This window comes from Phlebotomus papatasi, chromosome 2, assembly GCF_024763615.1.
Source record: "Phlebotomus papatasi isolate M1 chromosome 2, Ppap_2.1, whole genome shotgun sequence".
NCBI classification, from domain to species: domain Eukaryota; kingdom Metazoa; phylum Arthropoda; class Insecta; order Diptera; family Psychodidae; genus Phlebotomus; species Phlebotomus papatasi.
The window spans coordinates 34,245,561-34,260,647 of NC_077223.1; the positions used below are offsets into that span (position 1 = coordinate 34,245,561).

The 15,087-nt window shown below is 37.9% G+C and overlaps 3 protein-coding genes across 6 annotated transcripts in view; 2 read left to right on the forward strand and 1 right to left on the reverse strand.

The window, feature by feature from the left end:
• Window positions 1–15,087, forward strand: part of LOC129803599 (protein FAM117B-like) — a 101,504-nt gene that overhangs the window by 35,409 nt on the left and 51,008 nt on the right. The window lies entirely within an intron of this gene.
• On the forward strand, window positions 65–5,215 carry LOC129803610 (syntaxin-12). Its single transcript, XM_055850311.1, has 3 exons — window positions 65–290; window positions 434–643; window positions 4,181–5,215. Exons 2-3 carry the CDS (start codon window positions 438–440, stop codon window positions 4,779–4,781), a joined length of 807 nt encoding a protein of 268 aa, XP_055706286.1. The 5' UTR covers window positions 65–290; window positions 434–437; the 3' UTR covers window positions 4,782–5,215.
• On the reverse strand, window positions 4,759–14,030 carry LOC129803592 (ankyrin repeat and BTB/POZ domain-containing protein 2). The gene is made up of 7 exons (XM_055850282.1): window positions 13,629–14,030; window positions 11,447–13,563; window positions 9,193–9,649; window positions 8,927–9,132; window positions 8,706–8,863; window positions 8,314–8,638; window positions 4,759–5,590 (listed from the first exon to the last, which is right to left on the reverse strand). The coding sequence occupies exons 1-7, from the start codon at window positions 13,780–13,782 to the stop codon at window positions 5,363–5,365; spliced, it is 3,645 nt and encodes a 1,214-aa protein (XP_055706257.1). The 5' UTR covers window positions 13,783–14,030; the 3' UTR covers window positions 4,759–5,362.

Sequence of the window (15,087 nt, forward strand, 5' to 3'; positions counted from 1 at the left end):
GTGCTGAACAAAGGATTTAAATATCCCGGGAATAAGTTCGAAAGCAAATTTCGAATATCACATACATGTACAAAAGACAGCTGATTTGACACTTTTGACATTGACAAGTCAATTTTGTGTGTGTATGTGTGTTGGAAAAAAATTATTGTGAGAAACACCAATCATTTTATTAGAAACTTTCCTTGTCCTAACCCATCGTACTCTTCAAAGTGAAATTATCCAAAAAAATAATAAGTGTACTCTCTCAACGATATTGTGTGATATCCTCGAAAGCACAGCATCGCAGTGAGGTAAGAAAAATATTAAAGTTTTAAGGTAAAAATCATGGGGTAACAATGGGGGAATTGCTTTTTGTTACTGCCCCGATTCTTGATGACTCATGTTTTGACCTCAAAATTGTGCAAGAAAATTAATGAAAACAATTCAATTGCAGCATCATGTCTCGAGGATTTAACAATAATTACGGTGCCACAAGCAGTACAACTGTGCCTGATGTGGTCTCCTTCAGTCCCACGGAATTTATCTCGCTGTGCGAGAATGTGGCGCACAATATTGGTTCCGTCAAGTCCGGATGGCAGGCACTTGAAAAGACCAACAAGATTATTGGAACTCAGAGAGACAATCAACAAACCCGGGATAAAGTGTAAGTTGGATTTAGGATCCTTTTTTTTCGAAAAGTTTGCGACAATTCGAAAATTATGATTTTCGGATTCAATTGAAATTCTAATCTGCGTATTATTACTTTAATCATAAACCAAATCTTAAACCACTTTACTAATTTAAAGAAAAGAATTACAAATGTTTTTGAGCAAACGGAAAAATTAATTTATAAGTTTAATATTCTACTATATAACATTCAATTTTCATGACATTTCGTAATATTTCGTGATTTTTACAACCAATAAGATTTTTAACCGTAAATTATCTTTATATATTAGTCTGAAACGCAAGGATGTATTGTGAAAAGTGGTAAGGGTAAAGTGGAAATTTTGAGGGGTAAAAAATTAGTGGAATTATAAATTTTGCAATCTCTCTGGAGTTCGAGCAGTAAAAAGAACTAAAGTCTCATCGGATCTCAGTTAGTTCTAATTGACCGTTTCTGATCAAGCGAAAATGAATAATCCCTCAAATTGCTTACAACTTTCTATAACTTTTGTATTTCTTAAAGGCCTCTACACATTGGAAGTAATTTTCGTCAAAAATTTCTTTTTTGAAGGAAATATTCTACACTTTTGTAGATGGAAACTTCAAACATCTGTTAAAAATATATTTTTTGGCGAAAATTGCTCCCAATGTGTAGAGGCCTTAAGATTAATGCTAAAAACGCCACAGGTGAAAAACGAATGTCTACACCTCAATTATCTCGACTGCCGTTTAACCGATTTTGATGATTACTTCGGCATTAAGTGTAGAAAGGGAAAACTTTATATTTACATTTCGTTAATAATGGCTCCGGCACACCTTTTAGATCAGGAAAATTTCATGAAGTCAAAGTTCGAATTCCTTTCTTTCTCACAAATTTTGCATATGACTATCTCATTCTTTCGCATACCAAATTCGATTGAGCTAAATTGAATTTGGAGTGATGTTTAAGAGAAGAAGAAGAGTGCGAGAGAATGAGATAGACATATGCAAAACAAGTGAGAAAGAAATGGATCCGAAATTCGACTTCATGAAATTTTCTTGATCTAAAAGGTGTGCCGGAGCCATAAGAAAGACCAGGGCAAATTAGTCAGCAAATGATTTTAATTTTGCAAAAAAAAACAACTTTGTGTAAAACTTGTTTAAATTAGGCTGATAAGTATTTCAATGAATAGGCAGGAATTAATTACTACGAATAAATAGAAGTGTGCTCAATATTCATTTTCATTTTTGGAAATGTTTTTTTTAGAGTTTGACGGTTAGAGAGTCTTTAGTTAGAGAGTCTTTGGTTAGAGTTTTTAGAGTTTGACGGTTTTTCAAGGTCAAGAGTGCATTTCTCAACCTAATGGATTCATGTTTCGGCTCGGTGGAAGGGTCTTGTTATTCCAAATAAGCGTGAACTGATTTCAATGGATTAAGAAGCGATAAACCGTTTCATAACCGATAACTAATTTTTATTCGTAATTCAGTTATATTATTCTTAAACTCTTTTGGATGATATTTTAACTGATTTATAAATCAATTCAATTTCTAGTTTCGAAAAAGAAAACAGTAGGGGAAAATTCGCTACCCAGTGGCGTATCTAGACACTTATGCGCGGGGTGCGGTTGTACGCCAAGGCGCCCTTACCAGGGTAAAAATTGTTCGAGCGGGGGGGGGGGGGGTGGAAGCGTAAACAAAAAAGACACATATTTAACTTATATTATTTGTTCCCGTCTTCAACTTAAAACCTTTACGTTTTGTCTAAAGTTATTCATCTTTGTATCAATTCAGTACACATTTTTCCTTTTTGCAAAAAAATTCCTGGCCCAGATAAAGGATATCAAAGATGGCGTCTCGTGCTTTATCCCTTGTGAATGAAAATTTTGAAGTGCTCTATCTCGGGAACGGATTAAGACTTTTTTCTTGCTCTGTTTTTATTTGAAAAGTAATTTTGTTCTGTTTAAAACTATTTAGCCAATTTTGGATTATAGTTCAAGCCTTTTTTTGTAATAGTCTTTTGACATATGTTTTTGAAAAAATATGAAAATGGTTTTTCAGAAAAACCCCATTCTTAAATTTTTTTTACCATTTATCAGTATCATTGAGTACTATATTCCTTGAAAAATTTAACTTTTAATTTTGAGTTTAACAGGTTTAATTTTGAAAAGTCAGTGAAATTTTAATTATTTTTAATAAAAGTTAAACGGAAAAGTGGAAGCTCTCCTTGATCAATAGTAAAAAAGCAAAATTTTGAAGTATGGTATTTTGATTAAGATTGTTTTGAAAACATGCACAGCTTAAGCATGAAATGGTTAAGATTGTGCTGAAAATATGCAAAACGGTTGGACTTCAGATGGTAATCGTCAAACCCTGTACAGCAGCGCGCAGCTCAAAAATAAAATGGTTAAAATTGAGCATAATCCTGCATAGCTCAAACGGCTCAAACAAAATTGAATCTAAATTTTTAACAGTTTTCTTAATCTTAATCGTTTTATGTTTAACAGCTGTGCGCGTTTTCAGCACAATATAGACCGTTTTATGCTTGAGTTATGCAGATTTCATGCACAATATCTGATAAGTACGAGTTTTATACACAATCTGAACCATCTTATACTTGAGCTATGCGTATTTTCAGCACAATTTTAATATAATATTTTGAAGTTTTTTTTTTATTTGAACTCGAAAACTTGAAAGAATATAAGGACAAAATGCGTTTCAGGAGCCAAAAGGAGCGCCAAGAAAGCTCTGCAACAAATTACGCGCTTCTAAAAAGCACCTGAAGGAATTTAAAGTGTCCCTTTTTATTTCAACCTGAAATATTGCAAAAATATAGGGGCGAAATGCTTTTTAGAGCTGTATGGGCGCCAAGAAAGTCTTTAAAACAATTGTACGCCCTAGAAAGTGAGGGAATTTAAAAAAAAACTTTTTCTTCAACGCGAAATTTTGATAGATAAGGACAAAATGCATTTTAGGAGCAAGAGGAGCACCATAGAAAGTCTCGTGAAGAAATTAAAAGTTTTTTATTTATTTCATTGCAAAATTTTGAAGAATTATAAGGACAAAATGCATTTTGAGAACTGGAGAGGCGCCCCAGAAAGTCTTTGACTGAGAAAATTAAAAGTGTTAACGCAAATTTTGGTAGATTATAAGGACAAAAGGCATTGTAAGAACTAGAGGGGCACTCCAGAAAGACTCGGAGTCTATGTTATTAAAATCTTTTTTACTTCAACATGGCAATTATAAAGAGTCAGGGTTCAGTTTGTCTAAAAAAAAAAAGGAACATCGGCGCCCTTGGAGGCTCGCGCCCTGGGCGGAACGCCCCTGCCGCACCCCCTTAGGTACGCTACTGTCGCTACCTTCGTACTTCGTACGCTTGAAACTTCGAACAATTCATTTTTTATATGTTTTAAATGAATTTGGCCCATTATAATATTATATTTTAATAGACAGAAAAGAGCTATAAGCGAATTAAATAAGGGAATAAGTAATTGCTCTTCCTCTATGATCTTCTCTCAGGTCTGGAGAGGTCTATACTTATATTCCCATTTGTTTTCAGGCACCAAGTGCAAATGTCGACAAATCAAAAGATAACAGCTACTAGCAAGGATTTACAGCGCCTTGCAGCTATTGTTCGAGGTGGAGATAAACAACAGAAGTTGCAGGTGGAAAAACTTACCTCGGATTTTAAGATTGTTGTTGAAAAGTATTCGAGTAGTCAGCAGCAGATTGCTACAAAGATGAAGGCAACTCTGTTGATGAATGCCTCCCAGAATGATGATTTGGAAAATTCTGGTGCTCAAGCTGAAACTCAGCAACTGATGCAGGTTCAGAGGAATCAGCAGATGCAGTTGCAATTTGAGCAAGAGATGCTGATTGAGCGTGAGACGAGAATGAGGGAGATTGAGGCAGATGTGCTGGATGTCAATCAAATAATGCGCGACCTGAATGTCCTGGTGAGTCAGCAAGGTGAAACAATTGATACAATTGAAAATAGCATTGAGAACACGAGAGGGAACATTGAGGAAGGTGCCACTGATCTGATGAAGGCGGCAGAAAATCAGGCCAAATACCGCAAGAAAGTGTTGATCCTCTTAATAATTGCTGTGATAATAGGCTTAATCGTTACGGGAATTATTGTTGCACGGCTCAAGAGTTAATTTTATTTCTTCCCAGTTTTTTTTTTATAATTACTTTTATATTATTATTTTTTTTATTACAATTGCTTCTTTATTTTCCTTCATTGTTCTTCTAAAAGACAGAAACAACAAATGATTGAAAAAGAAGGGAATACACAAGATGAAAAAAATACAAATTCTTTACACACATTTCTAAGAAATACAGCAAATTCTTAAATAACTACGATAATTTATGTGAAAGAAGAGGAGAACATTGTTTTTATTTTCGTTCTAAAAAAATTTCCTTTCTATTATGAAGAAGAAAAATAAACAAATCATAAAAATTAAACTCAAATGATAGACCCTACAAAAATAATTACTATAATGATATAGGAAGGATAATGAAATATAATTAAAAAATGTATTTACGAATATATTTACTCACAATTAAAATTGATATATATATATAGCAAAAATGTATTTATATAAATAATTCTTAATTGTTCCCATGTGCCCCAAGTTAACTTCCCTTATACATTGTCTTTCGCATTTTGTGCGTGCATTTGTTGTGCGGAAAAAATCTACTTTGCCAAGAAGATTGCCGAGGGAGAAGAAAAGCACAATCATGTGCGAGCTGGAACGGCAGTATGAATATTTGGTGGATTCTGGAGCGATTGGCGGCTCTTGATGCGTGTTTGAAGGGTCGACAGTAATCCACTGAGTACATCGTGATTAGGAATCTTTTTAGCGAACAAGAGGCGCTTCACAGAATCATCGTACGTTAAGAGGGCCACCATGTTCTGCAACAGGAAACCCTGACAGTATTCCATCAATTTGTGCGCATTGTAAACCTGAAAAATTTAAATATATTTATACCAAAAGTCCTCGAATTTTATTAAAAATAATTTATTTACTTATTAGTTAAAAGTTAAAAAGGGAAATTCTTAGTTATTTTACTTGTAAATCCTTACACAATTCCTTGTCTTTCAAATAAGCCCAAACTTTGCCACAAAGTCTCTAAAGCCAAAGTTTGTCTAAATTCTCTTATAAAAGACTAGAGGGAAGTAAATCCAGTTGCAAAAGATAGATATTCTTTTTTAACATTTTATTATTCCAAAAGAAACATTTCGTACTGAAACGTTGTGTTCCGCCATTCAGAGAAAATGTCACTGTGCCTCAAAGAAGGCTCCCCAGTGAGTTACCCGTATGGCCTTTGTTGAATCCTTTTCAGTTTGTTATCTGGATCTAGAACATAACTGGTCGTTCTCTCTTTTAACAAAGTGTTCCGCTCAGTTAACTTATTATAGCTTTCTCTCCCGAAGTATATGCTTAAGTGTTACTATCTTTTGAATATTGAATTAAAGAAACTTTCGAAAAGTATCACTGGGATCAACAACTTTAATCACCGAAGCGATACTTTGAGAGGATGATAATGATAATGATAATGACTCATTCGACAATTGTTAATCCAGTCGACAATCAAACAGACGAAGTGTCTGCCTAAGACACCACTGAAACATGCCGAAAAATAAAAAAAGGATAGCAAAGCGTTCCATGCTTTGCGAAGTGGTCGAATTCATGACTTATATGCTATACCTCAAAAGAACTTTTGCATCATTTAGCGTATACCGGTTTTCAATCAAATTGATTGACTCAAAAGATCGCCCAGAATACTTCAAGACTGATATAATCGATTTTAGTATAAAAATTACCGGTTCATAACCGATTGGAACCGGTTCAAACTTATCGGAAATTACAAGACCTTTCCAACGAGCCCAAACATGACTCTATTTGGTTGAGAAATATGATTTTTAGAGACTTTTTAACTTTTGACCTTGAAAAACGTTTATTAGGATTGATTCAACGGTATTTTCATATATGGACAAAATGTTCGTCTGGACAACCTCTACACCATATCCAAAAAATGAAGAACAAAATCGCACGACGCGTTTTTGAGCAATCCCAAATAACATTGTTTTGGAGAGGATACTCTAATACAGTAGAGTATCTCAAATCTGAATCTCTCAAATTCGATTGACGTTTGGATTCAAAATGCCAATTGTGGGGTTATATTAAAAAAATCGTATTCTGGATGAATGAAAATCATATTTATGTGCTTCTTCCTGAATGTTTACATACATTATGATCGTATGAAATGAAAAGGAAGTATGTTACCAGTAAGACTTGTGAGAAAGTACAGGAATTTGATTCAAAGTACAATTTAATCCCACATAAATTTCGTTTTGAAAAAACGTTTGAAATTTTGAAAAAATTGTTCGAATTTGGAAGATGTCGAAAATACCACCCGAACGTTCGAATTTAGAAGACTCTACTGTACGTCCAAATATGAAAGAAATCACACGATGCGTTTACGATCAATCCCAAAAAATATGATTCTGGAAGGGTTAGGGGAGGGGTGCAGTGAAAATTGGGAGCATGTTAATGAATTCAGGGTCAACTTATGAGGTCCTCTGGATGTCCCAAGTCTCTATCTTTAACCGTTTGGGTTCTAGGCGTGGTAACGGCCAAACAGACAGACACAGACAGATAGACAGACAAACAGCGTTACATCATTTATTTGATATCGTTTGAAACGCGAAAATATGTTGAGAAAAGTGGTGTCCATGGGGTGGAAGGTCGAGATGTTGTATACAGCACGAACTCAAAGAGAGACCAATAGCTTAATCCGCCTTTTAACTCGTTATTGGGTTTGAAATAGAATGGTAAGAGATATCAACTTTCGTTATTCAGTGACCCCCCAATAAGTGAACTTTAGTATATTTTTTTAAGTTTATAGTTTTCCTCCATCCCTTCAACTTTCCCCAGCAGCTTTTATTTTCGTATATATATTGGAAATAGCTCTGGAGAATATTTCCTTCGTAACTATGACCAGAAAATTCGAAAATTCGAGTTTTTCAAGGTCAAGAGGTCAATATTATACCACTCTGTTGTTTTTTTTAACCGGTCTGGCCAATTTTGAAGTTTTTGAAACTGTCGGTTACAATTTTTAGTGAATCCTTGAAATATTTTTATGATTTATGACTTTCTTCACCATTCTTGTTTTTGTCAGAAAACTTATTATTAAAATAGAGACCAAATGATTAAAGATATCCACTTATGGCCTTCGGTGACCCTCCATCATAAATTGATATTATCTAAAATGTTTTTTCCCTTACTATCCCTCTAAAACCATGTTATTTTGAGTTTCTTTTTCGAAATTTGATCCAACGATTTTTTTATTTGTTATATGATGATTTAAAAAAATAGAGCCTGAATTTTCTCTCCTGTTATTTTTAAATATCAAGTGTTTTAAGTCTAAAATAAAATAAGGTTGCCCTAAGGCAAAAAGTATAATAAATTTTCGAAAGTTAATTTTATTAAATTATTAAAATGAAATTTTAAAAATAATAAATAAATAATGAATATTCTTTGAGATGGAGTATTTTAAGTATTGATGTGCAAGATCTCGAAATTTCTTGTTAGTCTGTGATAGCATGTTGTTTAAGATATTGTCGGGATGAACCTCAAGAGGAAACTGTTTGAAATAGCTTTGAAAGAGCAATAAATTATTTACCTTTGCGTGAATGTACATCGCCACGACATTGTCTATGTCAATCATGCCAGAGCACCTAGCTTCCGTATAACGCAACAATCCGTCCAATTGGAAAAAACTTGCGGCTGCCATTAGCTCTAGAATGTCATCAGGCACAACATCCAGGGTGTTACATCCACCAGAATATAGGAATTGCATCACAAGTTCGAATATGTGATAGCGAATATCATTAATCTGTACAGTAGGTGTATTCCCCTCAACCAACTTAGAGCTTAGCATGTTCTGGAATCTAGGTGATGCTGTCACTAGTACAATTTTATGACCATAGAAAATTTTTCCTTCCACCCTGGAAGTAGGACAATAAAGAATGATATGGATTTGATCTGGGGCCAGGAAAGGATTCTCTGCAATACCTGAATGTCACGTCACTGAGTTCAGGATTATTCACAAATTTTGGATCAATGCGACTTCCATTTCCGGGTTGCATCACGGGCTCCTTGATAGACTTGATGGACTCCCAACCAAAACAAGTTGCGAAGATGTCAGCGAGGAGAAGGGTAGTTCCTTCCTTCTGTAGAACAAGAAATCTCAGTTGAATAAGGCAAGAATTTTAGGAAAAGGATTAAAAATGTACCTTGCTGTAGCGGAAAATGTTAAAAAGAAGTGGAAGACATTCTGTGACAAATTGTGAACTATAGTCATCGGGACAGACTTGAAGGAAATCCTGGAGTAATTGATCAATTACGGCATCTAATCTCAATTCATGAGCCGCAGCCAGAGCATGCATCCAACAATGCAGAGTCCAAGGAACTCCTAGAGTTCTCAATTCAACGGTGATGTCTAAAAAGAATTTAAAAATGTGATTTCCTTTTTATGGATATTTTAATACCATTTCCCTACCTAAGTGATTGTTCTCAGCACTGTGATACATTGCTTCCTGGAGACTCTTTATTTGTGTTTTATTGAGAGCTGGAGCTGAATCTGTTGAATGATTCCTCTCCACAGCTGTTCGTGATGTAGAATCTCCCTCAGCAAGCATTTCTTCCAGAGACAGAACTTCTCGATTACCAGGAGCCAGTGGATGTGAAAGTAATTTCCTGAGAGTCACTCTTTGACCATGAGCTGCAGCAACGGAAATTGCACTGTAACATCCGCGCTGAGCACTGCCTGAGAAGCATAAGGAGTCCTTCTGCTGAGTCGACAGGAAAGTATGAGCACCATGTGCCAACAGAAGAGCTACAATGTCCAGACATCCAGCACCACTGGCTACTTGAAGAGGTGTCAGAGTACACTTGTCCTCACTCAATCTTGCTCCACCCTCGACATGGGCTCCTCTCTCCAGGAGGATCCTAACCGCCTAAAATGCCAAAAAACCATCTAAATTCTGATAACTCTTTCGTCTCCTTTGGGACACTGGGCACCCATGGAAACAACATTTTTTTTAGACTATCTAGAATCGATAAAAATCCGGTTCTTCTGGATAAGTACAAACTATAAGGATGTGCAAATCTAGGATATTTTTTGCAGGATCCTAATTAACTCCTGAGCTTAGATATTTTTGGTCAAAAATCGTGAATTTTCGATTTTCTGTCTCCTTGGAGATATTGTGACTTTTTTGATATTTCTAGACCAGAATAAGGGAAAACCTCTCGGGACCAATAAGTATGATAACTAACAATTACAGATTGCATAAATTCGAAAAACAATTTTTTTCTTAAATTTTCATAAAACTTGTTGAAACTTTATGGGTACTTTCATCCGCAAAAATCTAGAGGTCAAATGTAAGGTTATCCCGCCAATGCCCGCCATTTACTTTTTGACACCAACCTTGTAAGAAAATTCCAAGCGGGAGCGACATTTTTGCCAATATGGCCGATAATTTTGACATTTGGCAGCGAGGGAGATTGCAGGGGTCTCGGAGGGGTCTCGGTAGCTCAATAGGCAAAGTGTTGGCTTTGTGACGCAGAGGCCCTCGGTTCGATCCTTGATCGAAGCGCGTCCGGTGAATAATTGGAAAACAGTTTTTCACCGTCCTTGAAAGCTACAAACTGAACGCAAAAATATCAAGAAGGAAGTATGATAAAAGATAAGGGAGCAAAAAAGGATTTGTGATGGAGCAAAAAGAAAAATGATAAGGAGAGATGAGAGGAACAAACATAATGGGAAAAAAAACAGATGGAACTCGTATGTAAATAAGAGTGAGCGAAATGGCTATATGGACCTGATTGAGTCTGACAGCCAAAACATAAAAAGAAGAGAGAGAGAGAGAGCAGGGGTCTCGGTAGCTCAATGGGCAAAGTGTTGGCTTTGTGACGCAGAGGCCCTCGGTTCGATTCTTGATCGAAGCGCGTCCGGTGAATAATTGGAAAACAGTTTTTCACCGTCCTTCAAAGCTACAAACTGAACGCAAAAATATCAAGAAGGGAAGTATGATAAAAGATAAGGGAGGAGAAAAGGATTTGTGATGGAGCAAAAAGAAAAATTATATGGAGAGATGAGAGGAACAAACATATGGGAAAAAAAGAAAACAGATGGAACTCGTATGTAAATAAGAGTGAGCGAAATGGCTATATGGACCTGATTGAGTCTGACAGCCAAAACGTAAAACAAGAGAGAGAGAGGTAGATTGCTTTCAAGGAAGTTTTTCCTATTCTTCCTGATTTTGGTGAATTCTGATTGTGCAGGAAGTGTCTTTTATGCTTTTGAGAAAGCTTAATGTGTCTACAATAACATCGTGTTGAAAGAAATGTGTTTTAAAGTGTTATGTGTAAAATATTATGAGGAATCTGTTTACAAGCAGGAGCTGGGTGTCTTTTTTAGCACTTCCTGGACATCCCACAAGATACTGGTCAATAATACACCTTGTTTTAGTTATCAACATCGTACAGGAGTCCTTTGACACGCACAAATAGTTTACAAAATCGATAATATTGGCTTTTGGAAAATTGAAGTTTGTATCCTTTGCGTTCTTTTGGGGACGAAAGTACCCTTGAGTTTTCCAATTTCCCAGAGGAGAAAAAAATTCTTTCTCTGTAAAAGTATCATATTTGACCACTAAGAGTTACAATAAAGTGAGTTTTACTGAAATTCGTTCGCAGGATATTTTGTGGTCCGGAAAGAGATAAGAGAACAAGTATCAACATTTAAGACTCACCTGAAAATTTCCACGACATGCCGCAAAGGTAACGGCTGTCCAGTGTTGAGTTTCCGGATGAATGGCTGGACAATGTCCGGGTACTTCAATATTTGGATCAGCTCCAGTGTCCAGAATAGCTTGTAGTGTGGCTTCGTCATTTCGTATAGCAGCAATCATAAGAGGCGTCATTCCTTGGTGATTCAAAGTATCATATCTGCTAGAAGAAGGCAGAAGTGAACTCGCCTGAAGGAATAACTCAGGCCTCCCAGTCATAATGAGTCTAAATGCCAGAGCCAACGTCGCTCTCCTGCCGCATTCATTGGGATCTTCTTGAGGTGGAGTACTATTGGAATTTGCTTGAAGAAGACGCTTTGTAGGCAACTCTTCTTCTCCGAGGATAGGCCTTGGAGGACAATCGACTCCTGGCAGAAGAAGCCGCGCGGCTTGCATAATATCATCCTTATCAATCAGAAGGGCATGACGATATTCAGCATGACTTGAAGTTACTCTCAGCCATTCAACAAGTGGAGGAAGAACTACATAGGCACGTTCGTAGCAGAGCTCCTGAACGCCATTTGTACCTCCGGAGGATCCTCCAGTCGTTGCTGAGTCACCGTGTTCCAATTGTGAGCAACGCATGAAATAGAAAAGGGCTTTGAGGGCTCCATGAGACAAGCTGACATGATGGAGTTTCTGTTGTGCTCTCAAAACCAGATCCCTCAGTTCTTGAATGCTTCCCACGCACGTGGTTAGGAGGCATGGTTCAAGAGCTTGATTTTGCTGAGAACTATTAACAGATCCCGATCCAATGGAGGACTGACTAGCCCAACGTGGCATTGTAAGAGCACCTGAAGCAATTCTACCAGCATTGAGGTGTGAATAGGGTTGCAGGAGACCCCATAAATCACCAGATCCTGCAATAGCATGCTCCAATCCGGTAGCCGTTAGAGGGATCGAAGTGTCTGATGGTAGACTCTGAATGAGGATTTCTTCAAGAAGATTCTCCAATCCTGCTGTCAGATAAACTGCAGCATATTCATGGACAAAGCGACCAAGTCGAGCATCAGCCATCCATCGATGGAATCTTCCGACAGGCAATTGTAGTCCAGCACGAGAGGATTTACTCTGTTTCAGAGCTCCATCTCCTGGTACTGCGAACATTGTAGCGGCCCTAAGGCATGCCTTAATGCAAGAATCAGCCAATGCAGGACATAGGACTATCTTAAAAGCTCCAGCAACTTCGTGCTTTGAGCACAAACCCAATGCACACGAAAGTCGTTGGATTTCTCTAGCCACTCGCACCAGGGCTCGCTGAAGCAGATATCCCAATCTCGGTACTGCTTCAATGCTGATCCTATCAGCACTCTCTCGACATCTTCCAGCACGAATCACACGAAGGATGCAATGCTGACTCCAGGGAGGGTATTGCAACTCTACAAGGCGATTGTGCGAGTCCACCCAGACGAATTCATCAGCACTGGTAACGTTGGTGTTCACCGTCTCCAGGGACGAATACCTTCCTAGACGGCGAGCCGGCTCTGAACTCTCAGATCCTGCACTGAGGCTGCTGTACGTGGAGGTGCTTGTTTGCGATCGCATAGTCAATTGCTGAATTGCTTGTTTGATGTCCTCGAGACCACTTCCGCCCCAGGGTACTTTGGCTGGCGTTGCTCGATGTCGGGACCGAGAATGGCTTGTACTTGCTCTGGATCTTGTGCTACGACTCGTGACTCCGGCAGCTAGTCTATCTTCGGGAAGGGGTCCTAGAGTTGCATTACAATTTCCACCAGGAGAGCTACTTCCGTGTCCTGTGTCAGACATACTGGCATGGCCTGATGATCGATTCTCATCTGAGGATGAGTGACACTCGGCTACCCGTTGCAGCCCACGCAAGTCATGGGCATGATGTGTTCGCAGGGATATGTTGGCCTTTGCAGGCTGATGCTGTGGTTGACCCTGACCCTGACTACCCTGCCATTGATTACTCTGCTGATGGCTCGATGTATTGGATGGTCCATTGGTTTTAGCGCTCGGGCGATTGAGCTGTGGCACTTTGTTGTGACTGTCCAGGGCTGAGCTAAGCATTGGGGGATGATACTTTACCGGAGTGCTCTGGACAGTCAGTTTCGTGGGTCCTAGAAAGTCAATAAATTATTTTGTAGGATAGCTTTGCTTGATTACTCAAGTCTATCACATTTACCAGCTAATGATCTGTGTGGCATTGGCTTACAATTTCCCGACGACACTTTACCTGGACCAGTGTCACGTTCTGGCACCATCGTGGTCACAACTTTGCTGGCTGATGCCATTTGTGATTGCCTCGCAGGACCCGAAATGGCCAAAGTGGACTCCATATAGGAATTCCCACCAACACCATCTTCACGCTTGCTCGAGTTGAACTCAGTGGTGACAGGATTGGTGGGATCAGTAGCGGGGGAAGCAGCAGTCTTTTTGTACTGGTCGGAGGCTCCCGTTGGACGTGAAGCTATCTCCTTGGGCACTCTTAGGGCCGGGGACACAATGGCAGGACTCTGAATTGGAACACTAATTGCAGGATAGGATACTGGGACACTTGATGCTGTACCTCCAGATGGTCTGCAATTGAACGGTAGAAGAAATATTTTTTAAAGAGGTCGATAAATTTCAAAAAGTTAAGAGTTTTTGGAACTGAAAAATAAGGCATCCCAATTTAAGGAATTATTTTTTAGTGTTCAAGCAAAAATGATGTAGGCTAAAATTTTCTATTACTCAATAACGCTCTGCAATGGAAGTCGAGAAGGAGGTAACCATAGACCAGACGGACCAGACTAATGGCTCTGATCAAAATTGTGATCTGTTAAAATCATCCAGATCCAGAACACTTTGTTTCCGGGCGAACTATAGTGTCTCTATGACTTTTACTTTGACCTCTACTAAGCTCTACAGTATTTCGTTTAAACGGTCTTAACCCTTTAAGAACGATTGCGTCAGCGGGGACCCAAGGATATTCTTCTTATGGCCATCTAAAATTACGTTTTGACCTAAAAAGTCAGAAGAAACTCAATTTATGACCCCTAGTTTTGATCCTCTCGCCCTTAAAGAATTAGATAAATAAAATTTATGTCCGAGTTCTGAGAAGGTGGTAATTGGTAATATAGGTTTACGAAAATAGACTAAGACGATGCCTAGCTTAGCCCGATAAACTTCGCAGTACTAAGAATTTAAGTATTAAGATACTAATCGTCGGTTGAAGAAAACTTAGCATGACTTAATTACCCTTCTAAAGACGGATAGGTCATATGATCTAAAAGAAATTGAATTAAGAAAAATGTGCACCCGCATATATTAACCAAAGGTCAATTCAAGAAAAACACCCGGCCACTCCCTCAATTTGTTGGATACGCCACAACTTACATAAATTTTATTGTGTTTGATTACCAGTTCAGCAAAACTTTGTAAATGATTTAATTTTTATAAGCATTTCTCAACATACACACAATCAGTGTATACTGATAAATTACTCGGTTTGTGTATTAATAATAATAATAATGCTGGCACAACATTCCATGAAGGAACAAGGCCTTCCCGCAAGGGGATTTTTAGACATGCATTATTATTTTTTCTTGTACGGGATGAGGTTGACAGTCTCATGTCCCATGCCCGTGGAATAAAGTGCAGTG

Coding starts and splice junctions, on each gene's coding strand:
- LOC129803592 (XM_055850282.1), bottom strand. CDS start 13,782: ATGGAGTCCACTTTGGCCATTTCGGGTCCTGCGAGGCAATCACAAATG. Junction 9,650..11,446: donor CATGTCGTGGAAATTTTCAG/GTGAGTCTTAAA, acceptor TTGGCATTTTAG/GCGGTTAGGATCCTCCTGGA. Junction 8,639..8,705: donor CTCAGTGACGTGACATTCAG/GTATTGCAGAGA, acceptor TCCTACTTCCAG/GGTGGAAGGAAAAATTTTCT.
- LOC129803610 (XM_055850311.1), top strand. CDS start 438: ATGTCTCGAGGATTTAACAATAATTACGGTGCCACAAGCAGTACAACT. Junction 644..4,180: donor CAACAAACCCGGGATAAAGT/GTAAGTTGGATT, acceptor ATTTGTTTTCAG/GCACCAAGTGCAAATGTCGA.